The sequence below is a fragment of the Phalangium opilio genome, unplaced genomic scaffold, assembly GCF_054372755.1.
Source record: "Phalangium opilio isolate 3A_F unplaced genomic scaffold, DU_Popi_V2 ptg000329l_1, whole genome shotgun sequence".
Classification (NCBI taxonomy): domain Eukaryota; kingdom Metazoa; phylum Arthropoda; class Arachnida; order Opiliones; family Phalangiidae; genus Phalangium; species Phalangium opilio.
Genome location: NW_028324226.1, coordinates 1,475,335 through 1,496,530, shown reverse-complemented (window position 1 = coordinate 1,496,530; position 21,196 = coordinate 1,475,335). Strand labels below are relative to the sequence as shown.

Here is a 21,196-nt window from a genome sequence, read left to right as displayed (position 1 = left end):
ATTGAAAAAGGAGAAGAATATATTTGTTACTCAGTGTAGGGGCAATTTTTAAAAGACGGCCTGTTTTGTTACTAGACGATTTAATCCTTTTAAAATCCCTTCAAACTAAGTTAGGTTTCGGGATGGGGAGAGACCCCCTTCTTCAAGCTCATCTCATCTCATCTCCACGTGTTGTAAAATGGTTTGACGGGATAAATAACGGTGGATCTTCCCCCCAAAAAATACGGACGGATGTAGAGTGCGCCTTCCTTATTTGAATTTAAGGCTGACGGAAAAATTTCAAAGGAAAAACCAGGGGATTAAAGATGTTTCCCACATTTCCCGTCAAGAAATAAAATTGCAAAGTATTTTTAAAAACAATCTCTATGGGCGAAGAAGGGTGTGGGGGATAGGTTAAAAGACTCATTCTCACTACGTACAGGGTGTTTCTGTTAAATCAGGCATAAACTAAAGGGTGACATGTCGTTGGGGTCAAACTGAGTGGAAAGTTTCTAGAAAGAACATGGGGTGACAATATTTACTTACGGAGATTTGGGATCCCAAACATTGAATGATTGGCCCCCAAAAACAAGAAAATAGCCACACATGTCGAGTAAGACAAATCAACCTTCAATAGTCTTCAATCTAAGAACGATATTGAACCTTTATCTAGCGTACTTGTGGTATTAAGTGGGTAGAAGTGTGGGTAAGCTGGTAAAGTAAAGCTAATTACTTCACACGTGTGGCTATTTCCTTGTTTTAGTGGTCAATCAATGTTTGGGAGACCATATTGTTCCGTAACTACAAGTTGTACACCACAAGTTCTTTGACACTTCACTCAGTTTGACCCAATTTGTATCAGACTTATCATAAACACACTGTATTGTTGTTGGTAGGTAAACATTACAGTTCAAGTATTGCAGTAGTGTGAACAAGACTTCTTCAGCCTTTTCCAGGGGGGTGGGGGGAATATTGCCTGCCATAAAGTTGGGGCGGGGGGATAATCCCCCGAAAATGTAATAGTGGTATCAAGAAAGTAGGTCATAAAACTGGCAAGTTATTCACGGTTAGAATAATTTGGATATTATTAGACAATAAAACTTGGGGATTTTCTCTCCTTATCTGCAACAAACGTTTATTTTTATTTGTTAATGGGGTGCCCTTCTCCTTACCCCTTCCCCTCCTCCCCGAAGCCCAGGGAAAGGAATTCCAGCGAGTTTCAATTCATTCGCTAATTACGCCAAAGCCTAGAAACAACCTAACAGAACTTTCTCTCCATCTTCCCCACTTTCGTGGCTTGGCTTAACGAAAGGAGCTTTCTTAAAACGTTAAAACGAACTAGCTTGCTCGCTGCGATGGAATTCTGCTCGTAATTAGAAGATAATTATTCTGGCCACCCACTGCACCTCATCGTTACAACTGTTACCGTAAAATTTACATTTTAAACCCTTTTCGTTTTATCTCGAGAAAGAATCTTCAAGAACAATTTGAAAGTAACTTTAAAAGGGAGTGTGAAATGTTTGGTATATAAGGGTTTTGGCACCCTTTATGGAGGGTATCTAAAGATATGATACCTTTCATTGATGACGTAGTAAGATCGATGCGAAGTGCAGTCGACGCTCCATTCGAGGTTTCCGTGCTCGTTACAGATGCCAATAGAGAATCGTCCATAGTTGGCTCTGACCAGTTTAATAAGATGACCCTCATCGCAGGCGATCGACAGCTGGCTGCCCTCGCAAGCGTACGCCGTTCTATAATCCAAATTGCCTATAAAGACAGACAAAAGAAATGAATACAATAAGACACTTCATCTAAACAGACTACAACAGTAAGAAAAGTACTAAATTAGACAATTTTGATATTCACTTATACCGGGAATACCTGCAGCTAATAGTAATTGTTCCCCCATGTATCCCTCTATGCGGGTTTTGTGGGCCGGACTTTTGTATTTTCCGTCAAGCGTAGTAGCAACGCGAGTTCCTATGCTCGCGCAAAGTGCAACATGCAGCGAAATAAATTATTGGCCAGGTAAAATTCGTCATATATATTAAATGATTAATCTCTTTAAACAAAATTCGTCTAGATACGTCGAGATTCCAATTAGCTGCATGTATTTCTGGTACACGATAAAACACTACGCCTGGATGTTGGTTTCTCCCTGAACGCCGGTGTGCAGCAGTTAGAACACTTCTAAAGGCGCTACACAATTACGTATTATATTATTTACGCGGGAAAAATAGAGAAAGTTTATTAAGGAGTCGCCTAGACGATGGAAACAGAGTTAACTTTTTGAAGAAGGATGGACGCTATTGAAGCGTAGATGAACTTTAACTCAGTGCTAGAATGATTCCTTTTCTTTTTAAGACACTGATCCCCGGGCCTTTCTTTTCTCAGTCTATCCCAGCCAGCCCATGCAGCAGCATTCGATTCCATTTGGCCCAGTACCACCTCGAAAACCTTTAAGGGGTCCCCCAATCCCGTTTGATCAGTGGCCCCTTAAAGATTGGCTTGGCTCACTTATTTCAAGGAAAGTTATAAAGCCCTTTCCTATTTTATTTTCAGAGATTTCTTTCTTTTTCTTCTCTCTCAACTGGAAATCTTTCCCCAGCAGCGCAAAAAGAAAGACGGAGAACTTTTAACCACGTTGATCTCTATATCTATACAGTCTTGAATTGACCCCGGGATCAAATAGAATAACCCTTATAAAGTACCTCAAACTTGGACTGAAACTGTTTTCTTTTCGAAAAATATTTTATTTCGACTTTATTGGACGATGATGAAGTGATAAAGGCGCGAGATTGAAAACAATCACGAGGAAAAAACGGAGGGGATGGATACTACTTATATATAAATATAAAAAAGTTTTAACTTTTCATTTCATCAAAATAACTGAAGTGTATCGGATAGTATCCGACCTTTTTCTTCAGCTTTAAACTTTAGAAGGGTTAGAGGTTTTTTATCTTTGAAAAGAAAAGGGGGTTACTACTTTTTAAAACAATGTTGTTTCTAAAGTTTCGAGCTATTTATCACGCGGATGAAGTGAAGAGAATCAAGAGATCTCGTCGGAAGCTCAAGAGCAGGAGAAAGGATGAAGAGGATGCGGAGAGGAGAGGAGAGAAAAAATTATTGTATCGACGGCGAGAGACCACAGGCCAGTCAGTATAAACTTCTTCAAAAATCGATTAAAAGCTGTTACCATCAACGCTTTAGGAACAATCCCCAACCCCCTCCGTTCTAATACCCGGGGAACATCCATCAATCTCGAATCGAGTCTCAATTTCTAAACTAAACTTTCCCCTCCCCTCCCCTCTTGTCTTGTACAAATTTTTTAAACGTAGGGAAAAAAGTTGTTGTTATACTCTAGCTAATTTTAAAAACAATTAGAAAAAGTTTATTAATGACAAACTTTAAAATATATTATATTAATGACGATATACTCGATATATAACTTTTAAAAGTGATTTGAAAATCACTCTATATATATATACATATAAATATAAAAGAGAAAGTGGAATTTTCCAATCCGTTTTCCAACCTATCCCATCATGCCTAGCGAGCCAATGAATATCCCGGGCAAACCAAGAACGGAAAGTAAGCGAATCACCAGGGAGTAAACGTATATTGCGTTCAACTACAATCAAGGAATGTATGGGGTATATTTCGCTATGGGGAATATATGAAATTCGGCAGTAATATTAGGCATTAACTGGGATATGTTGAACCCATGGATAAGTTGGTGAATTTAAAACGAGTGGATAGGTTTCTTTCTTCGAATGCATTTTTCAAAAGCTAGCTAGCCCCCGCAAACACTTTCGAGAAACTCAGGGCCAATCTTATTCCCTTCTAGCTTCTCAAGAGAAATACAATATTCGATGGGGTAAGAACGTAGGAAATCGGCTTATAATATAAAGCGCAGGGTTAGTACCAAAATTTTCAAAATGGGACTATAGTAATAATATTTTAAACTTTTAAGTTTCACTGAATTTCCAGATAAAGTAGTAACCATGGTGGGGTTATATCTCGAATGTCCGGCTGTAGTCCTTTAACCTTTTGGAAAGGGGATAGTGCCCCTTTACGCGCTTGGGCGCCCCGGCCAGTAATAGGCTTTCGAAATGGGACTCCGTTTTTCCGATTTCGGGTAAGATGAAGATGCAGTTTTCCGAGAAGGTTCGTCCCATTTTTCTCTATACCTTCCTCAACTCTAGTATAGGAATGAAAGAATAAGCCCGTATTTTAAAGAGAAAACTATAGAAAGGGGTTTATTCGACCCGGAAAATTGAACTTCTAGATTTCATATATTTAAAAAGAAGGTCGCGTTCGTATTGGGGTTTTAAACATCCATCCATGTTTGGCGAAAGCATAAGCCTGGTTTTAATTTAATTTATTTTTTTCTTAGAAGTTATTTTGGATTTTGGAAAAATAAAATAAAAAAACAACTTTAGATACACATTTGACAAGATGTCACATGGAGAGAGAAATGTGAAAGAGGGTTGAAAAAGAAAAAAAAAATAACTGATGTTGTACGGGATCTAAGAGTGACAGTACTATGACGACAGACTAGAAAAAGATTTTTTTTTTCTTCTTTTTCAAGCATTTGGAAACATTTTTTTTACAAATGCTGATAGATAGACCTTTTCGATAAACGTTACAAGCGCCTATAGTAATATAAAATATTTCTAAAAGAACAGTGGGAATACGAACTAGGCCGAGCTACAAATTAAAATGGGGGTAGTAATCCGCGTTTGACCTCGAGTTTGCTTTTCTTTAAGTAAATGTATACAGGGTGTTCCTGAACGGTCTGTTCTTTTCGAGTCAAAAATGTAACTTCTATGACATTTGGCCCTTAGGGTTCCGTTTTCAAAGTATGTTTTATGGATGACCCCTTAATTAAATTAAAAATCATTGCCTAAATCAGTTTCTTAAGTGGGTCATCCGTAAAACACTCCGGCAATCGTAACTCGTAAACGGTGACCCTTAGGGCAAAATATCATAGAACATTTTCGACTCCAAAGAATTATTTACGGACCTTTCAGAACCACCCTGTATATTTAAGAAGTACATTAAATTGAAGTAAGAAGAATATCAGACATAAATATATTCACAACAACTTATGAATAAGTCAGTAAGTATTTTGACTTGCCCTGTAAAATTTCTTCGTCCCTTGTCTAAACAGCCTGTAAGCTAGCAAGCTAGTAGTGTGTGTTAGCAGCAAGCAACCTTACCCTTACCCTAGCTCTTGCTGAAACTAACTTAGACTTGCAAATTCCCTTCCACGCTTGGAGCAACACGGGTTTAGGTCTACACCTATAGAGATGCAGAGTCTCCAGGCTGACTTTGAAAACGTGACTAGCGGTGCGACGTAGTTTTATTAATTTTTAGCTACAATAGCTAGAAAAGGAATATAACCTTTAGGGGGGAGTTGGATGTGGTATCTTTCTCCAAATCCCACAAGCGAATATACGCCCCCTGGTGTTAAGAGGGGGGAAGATTCCTTCTGTTTCCATGGAGATAACGGATTCAAATTCCCTCTTTTCTTTAAAAAGGATGATCCCTAGTTGTATATACCATTCGTATGGAGAAACAGGCATTACATTTATTAATATGAACAATTCCATTCCTCAACAATCGGATATTCAAAATGAAATTTCATCCCCCCTTCACCCCCCCAGCTTGTTGGTTTCTAAATTATTATATAACCCTGCCTTTAAATTAAGCCTAGTTTCTGAGTGACGTTTATTGGACGAACGCAGACTGAAAAGCCGAAGCGCCAAGCCGAGGAATTTCGGGGTATCATCGTCCCCGTCCCCCAAACCCCCTGATAAACCATATTAATTTCTCAACGTTGAATAGAGAGTTCGGGGATTAAAACAGCTAGTGTTGTTCGATTGAAACCGCGAGCGTTTATTAAATCCGCCTTTCAGTGTGCTATTATAGCAGTTTAATTGAAAGCACGTGCATTTCTCTACCAGGCTTTGATATTAGGTTTGGTATTCGGGTAGGAGACCGCGCGTGTTTTTAGTTAAAACCGTCCATTCGTAGACAAAAGGAGGATGGTATAGTTAATATTCACAAAGTCTCTATCAATTTCACTTGGGAATAGAACAGAATGCTAGGTGACCTTTGTAATTCCCGGATTCTAGGGTCAAGTGACTTAGTTAAACAAGGCAGATTACAAACCGTCCAATATTCTTCCTTACAGCTTGATATTAATTTCTCATCCTCCTGGTCTTTTGTTAAATATATTTTGAGCAGGAGGATTGAATAAATGGAATAAAGAGGATTAAGATGAATCCCGACGAGGTGTCGGATACTTTTGTTTATATTAAATTAAATTGAAGGGCGTATTAATGGTTGCGATACTTTATAGTACAAATGTCCCCGTATTGCAGGCGCTTTTGAAAATTGCAATTAAAGTGAGAAGAGGTGATTTAATTGAATATTAGTCAAAAGTCCCGGATTTGCTTTCCTATATATAATAACAACACCTTCGTTATATAATACTAAATTCAATTAAAGCCCCCTAGGGTTAAATTCCACTAGATCTGTTGATGCCACTTGCGATGTCATCTTTTGAAATTAAACATTGTAACGAAAGAGAGGCCTATCAACGGACGTGGATTGGCCCATAATTACAACAGAGAACTGTTCAATATTCAGGGGTGAATTAAATACATTCATTTTGTCAATTTACACATCTTAATTCAATTAAATGAAATTGTCAATAAAGGATACGATTGCGCTTATTCTTTTATTCCTCAAGTGCAGTTGGTAATTATAAAATTTCTGTGGTATAGTTAATATTGCAAACTGCTCATGGAGATAAATGAATTTAAGTTAAAAAGAAAGTAGTTTTTCTCCCCAAGTTGATATTATTCTTTAAAATGAATAGCGTGACAAGATATACTTTTAACTCATTGAAATGTGGATATCCGGGTCCAGTTTTTATTTAGGTCTAGTTCGTACTATATAATATTTAAAATTAAAATTAACCTATAGGCCTTGATGAAAGACGACAGGTAATACGAACAAAACTTAATAAAGGTTTCTTTTTACAAGGCTATGTCAATTTAATATAAACTAGTTTTTAAAGCTGTTTACTTGAAAAGACCCGTTTGTCTCGTTTGTTTTGCTTACATTCATGGAGTATTGTGTATTTCACACATTTTCTTTTTCAATTTGAAACGCATCTTAGCACTTTTCTCTTCTTATCACTTTTGTTTTATAAAAATAATATAATAAAATATCACGATTTAACTTTGTTAAAGTTCACGACCGCGGTTTCATACCTTTTCCCGAATTTTTTGGGAAATTTTTCGTGCCATAAAAACTTGCAGAATGTTGGAATGAAAACTCGATAAAGCAAAACCTACAAAACATAAACTACCAATTTTTGTCTGACAGAAATTTACCGAAAATAATAGATACCTGGCAAACGTTGAAAATTATAATTTTTTTATTTGACTTTTAGATCAAATATTAAACTTTCTTTTATATTTTTTAAATCGAAACATTGCCTTCTATATCTACCAAGGTCCATTCACGGTGCTTTTTTTAGGGAGACTTTGATTGCTTAACTTTTACCCTAGATGGCGCTGTTCATCACCATATCCCCGCGTAATTTGAATTAAGCGCAGTTTAAAATCGATGGTGAATAGACATTTTCGACGTGAAAAAGGGTAGGCAACATTGCCACCGGTCTCTGTGCACTCTCATGATACAAAATGACTATACAGCGCAGGCGCCAAAAAGCGAGATAGAAGGCCAAGTTTTAACCCCCGTGTCTTTCCCTCTTAGCAACATCGAAATGGTCTATAGGCGGGATTTGAAAAGTTATATCAAAGCCCAAATACCGTCTGATAAACGGAAGGCGCCTCTAGCGGGAAACAGTGGCAAAATAATGTCCCTTTTGAGAACGAATAAAAAATACCATGCACGGGCCTTGATAGATAAAAGAATCAGTGACCAGATGAAAGGTAATAATGGGAAGTACGCGTGTTGTTCAAAGAGGTTTCAATTCTTTTCCGGGGGCTTTGATTAATGCAAAAAACGAGGTTAACTCACGATTTACTCTGTATGGGGTATCAATTAAGGTCGGGTCATGGTTCAAATATTAAGGAAGAAGAATCAATCATGTAAATTTACTAAAAGAAAAATGATGCAATTACGTGGGGGATTAACTGGAACATAATTCATCTTCGACGAAGCATTTTATGCAAAAATATTGTTGTTTAAATGGGGTTGATCGTATAGTGTTTAAGAAGGCTCTCAGTAAACTCGTTTATTACATAAATAACCACTTGAGGAGTTGGTTACTTAGATAAAATGCGTGTGACGTAAGCTTTAAATCACGTGGGAAAAATTGCAAGTTAGTCTCCCCTCGTGATTTTAAAGGGTGCTATTTATCTAGACGATTCTTATCTAAGCCTCGGTCCGTCATACCTCCAGCCATTATATAAGGAATGAAAAAATAATGAACCCTCGTGTGATCGGAGATTTGGTTCACTTGATAAAGATTCTTCTTCTTCAAGTAATTCCAAGGAGGTGAATTTCAACGTATTTTCAAATACAGGGGAAACGCCTTAGTTCTCATTAACTGTTTGCAATTTGAACGAAATCCTGAATCTTTCAGTCCAGGAGATTCTGCTAAGATAGAGTTTAAAAATATCCCAAGACGTCAGCTATAGATCAATTGCTGATTAAATTCTACCAATATTTCGGGGTGCAAACCGGTTCAACCAAAATACCTTCTTGACACTCTCTCTCTCCTTTCTCAAAGTTTGTTTAACTATTTCCCAAAACTTTAACGGCGTAAACAACTATTTAAATTAATGCATAAGCACGTAAACTTCATCGATAAATATATCCCCCCATAAACCTGATCGGGATTGAAAGCCCCCGTACAAATATCTTTAAATATACATACAGGGTGTTTCTGATAAGTCTGCCATAAATGAAGGGTGATGTTATTTGGACGAAAGATTTTGAGTCGAAAATGTGACTTCCATCTCCATTCTGCCGTCCGGGTCACCGTTTTCGAGTTATAATTTTAGTGTTTTAGGGATGACCCCTTAATTAAATTAGCATTTAATAATTGTCTAAATCAGTTTCTAAATTAAATTTAAGGGACCATCCCTAAAACACTCCAATCATAACTTGAAAACAGGGGCCCAGACTGCAGAATGGAGATAGAAGTTACATTTTCGACTCAAAATCGTACACCCAAAGAACATCCTACTTAATTTATGGCAGACTTTTCAGGAACACCCTGTAGGTATATTATATTTTAGACTTAAAAACATTCCGCGAATCAAGAAAATGAAAACCGTTTTCTTTTTCTTTTCCAAGCGATTTCGTTGTAAAATTTCTGGTTGGTTTATAGAGACGCAATAAATATTACATTCTCTTTAAGATGGATTTATGACTACAGGGGATTTGTAGTAACAACGGATCGGGATCGTCAGAGTTATGGATGGATGCAAGATAAAAATTGAACGCAAAAAAACCCCCCCAAAATCCCCTGACTTTGTCAACCCCACCTACATATAGGTTCAACTTCCAACCTAACTTCGCATTGAAGTTAAAACTACGGCGGAGTAATACGAAATATAAACTAAGATAGAACTTAAAGTAGTTACTGGAACGATTTGGACGAGAAAGAAGACATTTTTTTAGTGGCCAATCTAGTAAAGAACGATTTTGAAGGATTGTAGTTTTATCTAAAAGAGTCGGTTGGATTTTTTCCTTTTTTTTTGATTCCAGGGACATTGCAGACGGGGTAGACTTTAAAAATGCGCTGTGTTTTACGTTGGGACAAGATAGCCGCCGCGTTAAACCCATGGCCTTAACAAAACAGATCGATAACTTACTTTCTAGCATCTAAAAACCATGGTAAAGCTAAATACAGCTAGGCCTAATAGAGTAGTGGCACTCCATGTTAATTTCTCATAGAGCGTGAGGTAGCCAAAGGCAGGGAGGTGCCATTACTCCCTAGGAATGATTGCGTATCTATTGACATTTTCTCAATGTATCTAGACGGATTTTGTGGGAAGGGCTAGACAAATCATAATGTATGTCGAATTTTACTAGTCCGAGAGCGACAAACGAAAATTGAAGTCCTACACTCGGTTAGTTTCGCAGGACTTCCATCTTCCTATTCAGTCTACCCTAAGCCTTTGACAGTGCCTCATCAGGCGTCTTCGCTTTACCTCGAATCTATGACTTACGTCACTTCATGACAAGCTCAAGTTTGTAACCAGTGACAAACTTATGGAACATATCTTATGAACTTATGCATCTACTACAGAGAAAAATATACCACAATCTCGAGCCACGGAAACTTATGACGTTTCACCTACTTCAGTCACTTCATGACAAGCTCTCATTAACCAATGACAAACTAATGGAACATATCTTACGAACTTCTGTTCTTACTCAAAATGTGTCGAGTAAATTATTACTTGGAATATTGAATTTATAAAAGTTTCCCCGGTCGTGAAATAACATAATTCTCCCTTCATCGTATAGGACATCCTTTTTGTGTCCATGGTACATTCACTTTAACGTTATATTCCCGTGTCGAGCTCTCAACGAACGTTATGTTTACTTAAAGTCCCTCCCCCCTCCCTCCCACCACCACGTCTCTTCCTAGAAGTCTGTACTAGGACAAGACTACAAGTACAAGTACAACGTCGATAATAATAATTTTTCCTGTCCTCTAACTCTATAGCGGCCCTCGTTTTAAAAAGGTCCTACCGAAAAATGAAAAGGAAGACCCAGCAGTGGAGAAACTGGGATGGGATAGGATGAGGATGGCGGGAATTTACGACTATTTTTCCCAAAATAACTTCCCTATGGATTTTCAGCTAAGGAATGTTATAGCCCACGCTTCATTTCATATTCAGAATGCAATAATAATAAAGCTACTTCTCTATATACTAAATCTTACAGGTCTTCTCGCATTATACTTCATTCTTATAGAAAACTAAGATTGAAATGGGTATTTAAAGTTCAACCTTAGTTTGCTTTGCTCTACTTTCAAATAATAGACCATTTCGATGTTACTAAGAGGTTAAAACTTCCGCCTTCCATCTCGCTTTTCGGCGCCTGCGCTGTAGTGCTTTTGTATCATGAGATTGTGCAGAGAGGGATGGCAATGTATCAACCCCCTTGTATGCCCCGATAGTAAGGGCTGCATACCCCATTTTTTAATTCGAAAAGGCCTATTAAAGAATAGCTTTGAACGTATTGAAAATTGGGATTGCTCCTTAGTTTTTAAAAGCTATAACAATTTTCGTATACAATATATACATACGGCTTCACAACTTGTTATACACGTTATTCAGCTTGAAATTTGAGAAGTTATTTCGTTTTGTTCGTGGGGTTCGACATTAACTCGACATATTTTCAAAGGTTAAAATTGTAATTTAATATATTTTATGATAGCTATCCGACTCCTCTTTCTAGTTTCACGAGTTATTATTCTTCAACGCGCGTTTTTCGACTACGTTCTATGATTTATTTTGTAGAAAATGTTCCAGTCTGGCGCGCGCAATTCGCTCTCCGTGTCTGTCCGGATGATGGTGTTATTTTTAATGTAGCTAGATAGCCCTACGGCTGCTGTTACTGCAGCTCATAACTGTATGACCATATTAAAATACAAGTCGGGAAAACCAAAATATTACCTCTCCGTGTCGAGAAGATTATATAACCTTAAGTATCCAATGAAAACGTCGACCTTTTGCCCTCATCCTTTCCCGCGCTTTGCGCTTCCGCATTTCATCCTTACTCTCAACATTATCTTCCTCCATTTTACATATAAAAATCAAATACTCACAAAAAGAAGTGGCAAAAACCTGCTGGCTCTTTACAACCACTTAATTTGACTTAATATCCAATTTCCAACAACAATAATATACCGGTAGTTTAATTGACAACCTACTAGCATCGAAATTCTCATAAGGAATGGCTCCCGCGGACAAAAAACGGCAATTTTCAACTAGGTGGGCGTTATCTCATAAGATTTGAAAAAATATCATTTGTCTTTTTTACCAATGCCTAACCGTTTGGATTTTTTAAAGCAGTCTTAGCACAAAAAAATATTTTTGAATGAGGATAAAAAAGGTCTGTCCTCTCGTAATTTTTTAAGCTTTTATCATGATTACTCTATACAACAGTAACAAGGAGTATAAACGCATTAGTGGAAGCAGTATTTTTTTTCCCAAAACAATCTCGCTTATGTTTATGCAATGAATGAAATATATCACAATGCACGGGCCTTGATAGATATAGGAGGCAATGAAGGAAATATATCGCATGCACGGGCCTTGGTAGATATAGGAGGCAATGATAATCTCTCTCTTTGCACGAGAGGTTTATCTTTAATATTTAAATAAATATAATTATTTTTAATTATTTTAATCTTCAATAATTAACATTAATAATAGTTAAATCGTTTAAAATAAAGTTATACTTATTATCTTCTCAAACTTTGCTAATATTGACGTTTAAAGTGAAGGGTACCCCTCTTCCCGCTTTCTTCAAATTTTGGGGTATATATACGATTCGTTTCCATTATAATAGTAAGGAAAAACCGCAAATGCGAAAACCTTTGGTAGCGATCCTACCTTAGGGAGGCTAGACGTTTCTCGTAACCCTAGCTGATCGCCGCGTATATCCTAAAACCAAACGATGATAATGGAGTAGAAGCCAATGATACAGATTGGTGTCTATGTGGAATAGACGGAAGACCAGTGGATGGTGGTGTTAGAAGGCAGTGTAAGTGCAGACGGGTGTCAATGTGGGATTGACAAAGAACAGAAGATGGTGGTGATTAGAAGCCAGTATGTACAGACTGGTGTCCACGTGGAATGGACGAAGACCAGAAGATGGTGGTGATTAGCAGCCAGTAAGAACAGACTAGTGTCCGTGTGGTATGGACAAAGACCAGAAGATTGGTGGTGTGAGAACTCAAGTAGAGGAGCCATTTCCGTGACTGTGAAAGCAGTTCGGAAATGGCGAACACGTTTGCTCCGATACGCAAACTGCGAACGCGGTCACGTGGGTGTAACAACGGACAGACAGACAGACACACAGACACACAGACAGACACGGCCGTTACAGAACCTCTCCTGGACTACGTCACACGGAGAGGTAAAAATGGATGCGTACGCTCCAGTCTCTTTTAAGGCGGGACTCGATGATAACATGAGTTATTGTTTTTCCACCAGCTCTATTGAAGTTAAAGGTGCTATAGTATTATAGCTCCGGGTCTAGGCTAGGCTAAGTTATAACGAAGAATATCTTAAATTATCTAGACATTTTTCCATTAGAAATTATATATTTCATAATATTATGGAAGGCACCGAGGCTTAATTATGATTAAAGTTAGTTACTATATGGTAATTAATTAATTTTATTACAGACCCTGGCATTAAAAGGCGGCCGGCGCTAATTTTATTCTTAGCTCGCAGCCTTCATTTTGAACCCTTTGAATAAGTTAATATCGTTACTAAAACTTTCCTTTGAAACGCTTAACCTTTGAACTCTTATTCGCCCAAGCATAGATAATATAGTTAAAGGAATTGAAAGTCGTTGTAGGCCTAATCTGATTCTGAAATAGTGGCTTTCAATTTCTTTTTTGGGAAGACATTTACTTCGTCCTAAAAATAGAACTTGAAAATCCATTAAAAATCTTTTCAAAGCTGTATAAACAATTTGAATCTCTCTTAAGACACCATAGAACGATATCACGTGGTGAACTCAACCCGCTAGGGGATCAGTTACAAAGTTATATAATCTTAGAGAGCTTCCCATTTTCTCAATAAACAATATTAAAGTTTTTCTTGAACACTACATGGGGGTGTTGGCGTTTATTTTTAGTCTTTTTTCCACGAAGTATAAAGCTTGCTTAAGATTTTCTAGTAAACAAAGCCTGCATGGGGATATAATTCAAGAGAGATTGATATTCGGTTCTTCTTGGAGGACGTTTTTACGGCAGTCCTGAGGAATTTATACTCGAGAAGCATGCAATGATAAACGGAGTTTCTAAATTGAATTTTCTCTCAAATTTCAGAACCGTTCGTTTGGTTCGTTTTCTCACGAGATTTCAGTTTCCCCCCAAGGAGGCTATAGCGATTCCAATAACCAATTTAAAAAAACACCCGGTTTAAATTTAAAGGAAAGATCCCAGTTCTACACACTATACCTTAAAAGAATGGCCTTTTTCTAAATATAAAAGATAAAATATTAAAATTAAATAAATAAATAAATTATCTCTTATTAGAAAATAATTAGCATTTAATTAGTCTTAAAATAATCAAGGACAACTGTGACGTCATTGGTCTAGAGGCGTCTGCTAGCCAGAACCCCTTAACCCAACGGGATTGGTTGAGCCTTTTTCTAAATATAAAAGGGAAAATATTAAAAATATATAAATGACCTCTCATTACAAAATAATTAGTATTAAATTAGTCTTAAAAATAATCAAGGACTACCGTGACGTCATTGGTCTAGAGGCGTCTGCTAGCCAGAACCCCTTACCCCTACGGGATTGGATGAACCAGTCCCGTGCAGGTTCTGGCTAGCAGACATATCCAAACATGGCGAGACAGTAGTCAGCGTTTTTAAGACTAATTAAATGGTAAGAGATCATATACTTTCCCTTCTGCTTTTAGAAGAAAAAAATGGCCGTTTATTTAAGGTATAATGTTATGTTGGGTGTACCTTTCCTTTAAATTCGACACTGAAGTTTAATTTATCCTATTCCTAACCATTGAAAACTACAAAATTAATCTATCTACAAAATCCCCGGATAGATAGACATAAAACAAAATTGATTCATAAACCGTAAAACAAGATATACACTCTTAAAATGGTCTGTTATCTAACTTATGAACAATTCGCGTTTCGATACCTTCTAAGGTTGAAAATTAATTGATAAACTGTTGTCAGCAAATACGTCTATATCGCGATTAATGGATAAACTTCCGGATAATTAAGCAAATAAGGAGCAGCTCGAGTATTCTTTGTTTCAATACAACCAAAGGCACAGCGCGAAATAGCGCTAACTTTGAATTGAGGAAGTCTATACATATGGATAGCGAGCGAGCAGCAAGTGTGACTGACTGACTACGAACAGAAGGGGATAATTGAAGAAGTATGACACCTTGTATACTCTTAATACTTTAGTTATGTAATATGATTCTTCCCAGGCTCATGTCCTTTTTGTTTGCTCTCCCGCTAATCAAACTTCAAATGGGAATCGCACCATGGGGTGAATTCTATAGCTGTTTGGTACCACCAAATCCTCAGTAATCAACCTACAAACCTTGATTGTCTTGACGTGGGACAAAAATCCACAAGTGCATGCGCCTTGCCAAAATCGTGAAGCGCTAATAGAGTAATGATGAGGGAACTGTTTATCGCGTATGTGATTGGGTTTAGTAACCTTGAGCACTCCAAATGTAAAATGATGTTGGGAAGAATCACGTTACAATTACCCCGCTTTGTGGCTGGTACACTTCTCTTGAAGAGAAGTATTATATACTTCTGGTGCGAAGGAGGTAACAATGCGATACGAGTTGCATTTCGGGATAGATTGCAGCCAAGATTATTTAGGATTATTCAAATTAGTTAATCGATAATAAGCCGGAGGCTCGCGAAGCGATACGGTACTGCATGGCATATGGGCCTTTAAGTATCCGAATAATTCCTCAATTATTACGCCGTGAAGTTATCAAATGACCATTAATTCAGATAAGAATTAAAACCTCTTTCTTGTTGTAGAGACCATTATACAAGTTTTCCCAGTCTAGCGAGTAGCGCCTCCTAGACGCAATTTGGGACAAATCTTTGCTTGCTTATTTTGTCTAGCAGCTTTCGTTTGTTGTTTGCTAATCTTACACGGAATATTTACTGGAGACCGGATGCTAAAATGCAAATTTTACAGAATTAAGTTTGTTTTGGATGTCGAGGAATGGAGCCAAATTTTAAACAACTGTATATAAAACAAAATCTTCCAAAGCTTATTCTTGCCTTAGAAACAATGAGTTGAAAGTATAAGTGACCTTTAACCTAAGCAACAAATATCTCAATTAATACACCACTTTGATATTACGTTTGGCGCCATAGCGGGCTAGGGGCGAACTACTAGTTATGAAGTTAAGCAGGGAAGAAAACATTTGGGGGCAGACCGGGCAGTGCGCGCGCAGCGGTTAGAGCTGTGGTTTCCGGTACTGACGAAAAAAAGTTAAAAATGGCGGAGGAAGGAGGTTATTATTGCGTGGTTCCACGGTGCAAAAACAAATCTATTAAAAATAAAGGATTATCGTGGCATTCTTTCCCTACTGATGAGAGTTTATGCCAATTGTGGGTCAATAATATAATATCACATTCTGGTGAAACGGTATTAAATCGCCGTAAATATTCGAAAGTTTGTTCGGCTCACTTCACTAGGATCGATTTTAAGCCTTTGCTCCACTCTAAAAACAAGATTTTAAAACAAGGAGTCTATCCAACTGTTTTCCCATCGCTACTTGATAAAGGGGTAAGCTAAATTAATTATATAAATGATTATGGTTGTTAGTACACAGCCGTTGCGTTAATTGTATTCAACTTAAGGCGCCATCAACGGGAAAAATCTTGACGCCTATCGCTGATGTCACTGAAAATGACGAGGCAGGAAAAGACATTGGCTATGAAGAACTTAAAGAAAATCCAGAAGCATCTGGAGAGATTACTCAAACAACGACGATAAGTAAAGATTCGACAGGTGAATCAGAAGCAATATCAGTCACAAAACTTGTCACTAAACTGGCCAATAAATTAGCAACACCTAATGAATGCAGTTCCGCTAAAATCGATAAAAATATTTCTTTGGAGCTGAGTGTTAGTGAGGAGGGATGCAACTGTGGTAATGCAAATAAGGTTAAAGAATTAGAAGAAACGGTGTCACAATTAAAATTAAAATTAGCTGAAAAAGATAAAGAATTAGAAGAAACGGTGTCACAATTAAAATTAAAATTAGCTGAAAAAGATAAAGAATTAGAAGAAACGGTGTCACAATTAAAATTAAAATTAGCTGAAAAAGATAAAGAATTAGAAGAAACGGTGTCACAATTAAAATTAAAATTAGCTGAAAAAGATAAAGAATTAGAAGAAACGGTGTCACAATTAAAATTAAAATTAGCTGAAAAAGATAAAGAAATAGATGAATTAAGACACGGAAAGCTTGAGATTGATTTAAAGAATTTGAAATCTAAGTCTGAGAAGTTGGAATCTGAACTTAAAGAAAGTAAAACCAAAGTGGATAGTTTGAATGAAAATAAGGAAAAATGGAAATTTTACGCTGAGAAGCTGAGAAAGCAACTGTTAAATATATCATTTATAAAAGGAAATCCGGAGGTCTGTGCTTTCTACACTGGTTTCATAAATTATGGAACTTTGGAGTCATTTCTGACTTACCTAAAGAAGAAAGCCAAAGTCATGCAGTATTGGAATGGAAAGAAAACTAAACAAGATTATGATAGTTCTAGCTGCAAGAGAGGCAATAAACGACATTTGGATTTGGAAGATGAATTTTTCTTGGTAATGGTTCGATTACGGTTGGGCATGCCACTGAAGGAACTGGCAAGAATATCTTCCATGTCAGAAAGCACGGTCTCCACAATACTAACTACTTGGATATCTCTTTTGCACTTTGAGCTTCTAGATTTATTTCCATTCCCTACGAGGGAAGCTATATACGCGACTATGCCTGCATACTTTCACGAATATCCAAATACTCGTATAATAATTGATTGTACAGAGTTCAGAGTAGAGAGACCATCATCTATATCTGCGCAGCGATGTACATTTTCTAACTACAAGAATTACAACACTTTAAAATGCCTTATTGGAATTTCGCCAGGAAATGCCGTTACTTTTGTTTCTAAACTTTATGGTGGTGCGTGTTCAGATAAATTTATCGTTGATGACAGTAAGCTGATGAGCCTATTGTCAGAACCTGATGACATTATGGCTGATAAGGGATTTGAGATAGAGAGCCTTCTCCCGAAAGGGGTAACGTTGAATATACCCCCACTTTTTAGAGCGAGCCGGAATCCTCAAATGCCAACCGGTGATGTTCTTAAAACCAAAAGTATAGCTAAAGTCAGGGTGCACGTTGAGCGAGCAATCCGTCGCATTAAGGCTTACCATATTTTTGACAGCCCCATTCCCCTTTCTATGTCTGATATAGCTGAAAACATTGTTGCAGTATGTGCTTACCTTACAAATTTTTCCCCACCATTAGTAAGAGAAATGAATAATTCCTCGGTAACAGATGACTAGTTTATTGGCAATTTTGTTCTTAACATGATAAATAAATAGATTTTACCTCGCCTAATATGTCTAATTGTACGTTTTTCTTATATGGTATATACTTCTCACCATCACAGAGAAACAAGGGTAATTTTTGTTGCACACGTCTTAGGATTTTTTCAGGGATAAAAGCGTATAAGAAAAAGTAACAAAGGCTTTTCAGTAAATTATCACAGAAATCATAATCACGTTGTATTCTAATACATATTTGCTCGCCAGCTTCACACCCATTATAAACATAAAAATCACACCAGCTTAAGCCTGTGACCATCATTTGACCCTGAACTTGGTAAAAGTAGTTGTGAGTCTTTCTTAGCGTTATACTACCATTTTTCTTGACTAGGTAAAAAGTTCCAGATTTCAAGCAATCCTCTATTTGAGCACTTTTCTTTGAATAGGGGCACTTAACCTCCAATAAACCACTCTCTTCTGTTAGAAACTCATAAACTAGGCCATCAGGTGACGCTCCTAAAAAAGGGAATTGCGCGTGGATGAACAATCCACTTTTCGAAACTCTGACTGGAGTTCCTTCGTGGCTTTTGAAGTTGGTGTAACTTAAAATTGCTACAGATTCCATGTTTTTCCCATGTCGAATTGCGGGAATATTGCTTAATGTGTCAGATCCATAAAGTAGACTTTGTAACCTTTTATCTGGGCTGGTCTGGCATTTTGAAAATGAAGCAAAATTTGAAGCGGTCATTAATTTCACCCTCTCCTCCTTCCAATATTTGCTGTCTCCTTGATCTCTCGTTTTAAATTCTATGGCTTGTCTAGCTTCCAAGGAAAGAAGAGGGTAATTGAGTCTCACAAACTTGTTAACATCTTGACGGAATGTTTTCCCATAAATAGCTATTGCTTCAATATTAAGACTGTTTTGAATACGAGTTTGTAAAGGATTACTTTGTTGAGGTGTTGGGTTAGTCTGTGGAGAATTTGAATATCTTGGAAGTGTTGAACATGAGGCAGGTGTTGAAGTAAGGAATGGTACAAATGATTCACGACTTTTGGTTGGTGTTGACTGTACTTGAGACAAATGAAAATTTGTAGCGGGTCGTGTCGCAGAGGAAGATGACGCGGATGTTACTGATAATCCAAGAGCGGTGGATAAATTTGAACGTGATGGTGATAGTACATCTGAAGATGTTGAATCTAGAGAGGGTGATGTAGAGATAGCCATTCCAGCTCTAATATTGACATCCAGCTCGTAGTGTGTGATTAGTGGGCATAGTGGGTTACATAATTTAACACTTTCAAATAGTTGCTGTCGAGCCTCCTCATCAGGTTTTCTATCTTTTAGACGTCTAGGATCGAAAGTAGTTTTTAAGTTGTTCTTCTCTCTTTCGGTTTTCCCAGGAATACGCTTCTTTATTTCAATGTTTTGCCATGAGCGAGCGTGACTTTTCCCACCAGGTTGAATCCATTTGCAAAGTTGTTCTGTGCAAGTTACATCATCAGGAATTTCATTTAATTGTCGGCCTGATATATTTATTAAAGCATAGAGTGTTGCTGCAATGTGGTGACATTTTGCGCCGTTGCTGTTATTATACAGAAATATATATTTTAAAATGCTCAAAGGTTTGTTCCTAAAAAAGATAAAACTCACCCAGCTGGACAGTTACAGTGTGCATACACGATAAGGTTCCCCTCTCGCTTTATGCCCAGTGAAATTTTATAGTTCACGCTTTTCATAGATGCAAGACAGCACGCCTGGATAGCGTAAGCTTGAAATTTGTCTATGTTATTAGGCAAAGGCTTAGGATGCATGAACATTTTTTGTACATATTTCTCTTTAAAAAACCGAAAACCTTTCGTTTTTTTGGTTGGATCACTAAAATATTCGTCGAAAACATCTTGCGTTATTCCAGGAAAGGTTTCAAGTGATTTCGTCCAACCTTTATTAGTTTTAATGGACCAGTCGACATTAGCCCAACTATGCGTGGCAAGCGCCATTTTTATTTATAAATCCTGACCACCGGAAGCGAAATCTTTCCCCCTTTTCACCCCTTAATAAGTACCAGTTTCATTACTTGATGGCTGGTGGCGCTTCGAGCACGGGCATGCGCAAATCGGAATATCGAAGTGGTGTATTGTAAACCTTTTCTAGGCCTAGTTGTCACTCCGTTTTTAATTAAAAACTGTTTACGATTCTGACAAATGAATGGCGAATAACATCTGCATTTGTGGCAGTGAGTACACCCTCTTTTGTTATGATATACTAACAGTGCTACTTATTTACAGTGCAAAATCGTATTCCATAAGACGGTGTGGTTTCACAACTTTGATAAATGCGCAGTAGTTCTGCGCATAACTGCGTTTGATGCAGTACAGCCTCGCTTTTCGTAAAAACTCTCAATACCATGTCTTAATTTAACTGACTACCTTAATTAAATCAGACAAAATTTAAAAGCCGCTGACTATTTTGACAAATGCGCAGTAGTTCTGCGCATAACCGCGTTTGTTTCAATACAACCTCGTCTCTCTGTTGTATAGCGCGTATTATAAACTCAACAGTGCTAGGAATTTACTGTGTAACAGCGCATTGAATAAGACAGCGTGGTCTCACGTTTTCTATAATTAGATTACAAGTTAAAGTCTAGATAGAGCGTGCTTCAAACTGGTGTCTAAACAGACTCTCCAAAAGTTTCTATACTCTATATTGAAGCCAAACAGTAAGTTTTCCTATAGAGCGGTCAAAAAAAAGTACGGTGGTCGGTTTATACTGCAGAACTTTGGTGGAACTGCGTCTAAAGGATCCTGAAACTTGGCGCGTACGTGCCTGGGTTTTACAAGATTCAAGTCCACGTGATTTAAAAGACCCCCTGGTGCCCTTTCTTCGAATTACTGCTGAAAAATTCGGTTA

At 37.4% G+C, this 21,196-nt stretch overlaps 3 protein-coding genes across 10 annotated transcripts in view; 1 reads left to right on the top strand and 2 right to left on the bottom strand.

The window, feature by feature from the left end:
* Nucleotides 1-21,196, bottom strand: part of LOC149610206 (latrophilin Cirl-like) — a 331,713-nt gene that overhangs the window by 41,599 nt on the left and 268,918 nt on the right. For all 7 annotated transcript variants that reach the window (XM_089859269.1, XM_089859273.1, XM_089859272.1 and 4 more), the window contains one exon: nt 1,554-1,746. In XM_089859269.1, the coding sequence (XP_089715395.1) occupies nt 1,554-1,746 (193 nt within the window). The remainder of the gene's footprint in view (nt 1-1,553; nt 1,747-21,196) is intronic.
* LOC149610216 (uncharacterized) lies at nt 16,124-18,359 on the top strand. The gene is made up of 2 exons (XM_089858909.1): nt 16,124-16,522; nt 16,597-18,359. The coding sequence occupies exons 1-2, from the start codon at nt 16,232-16,234 to the stop codon at nt 18,304-18,306; spliced, it is 2,001 nt and encodes a 666-aa protein (XP_089715035.1). The 5' UTR covers nt 16,124-16,231; the 3' UTR covers nt 18,307-18,359.
* Nucleotides 18,294-20,303, bottom strand: LOC149610215 (uncharacterized). Of its 2 annotated transcripts, XM_089858911.1 has the most exons (3): nt 20,229-20,261; nt 19,940-20,164; nt 18,294-19,871 (listed from the first exon to the last, which is right to left on the bottom strand). In XM_089858911.1, the coding sequence occupies exons 2-3, from the start codon at nt 20,104-20,106 to the stop codon at nt 18,326-18,328; spliced, it is 1,713 nt and encodes a 570-aa protein (XP_089715037.1). In that variant the 5' UTR covers nt 20,107-20,164; nt 20,229-20,261; the 3' UTR covers nt 18,294-18,325. The 2 variants fall into 2 exon arrangements, with proteins under 2 accessions (XP_089715037.1, XP_089715036.1); XM_089858910.1 differs by having other exon boundaries at nt 19,940-20,303.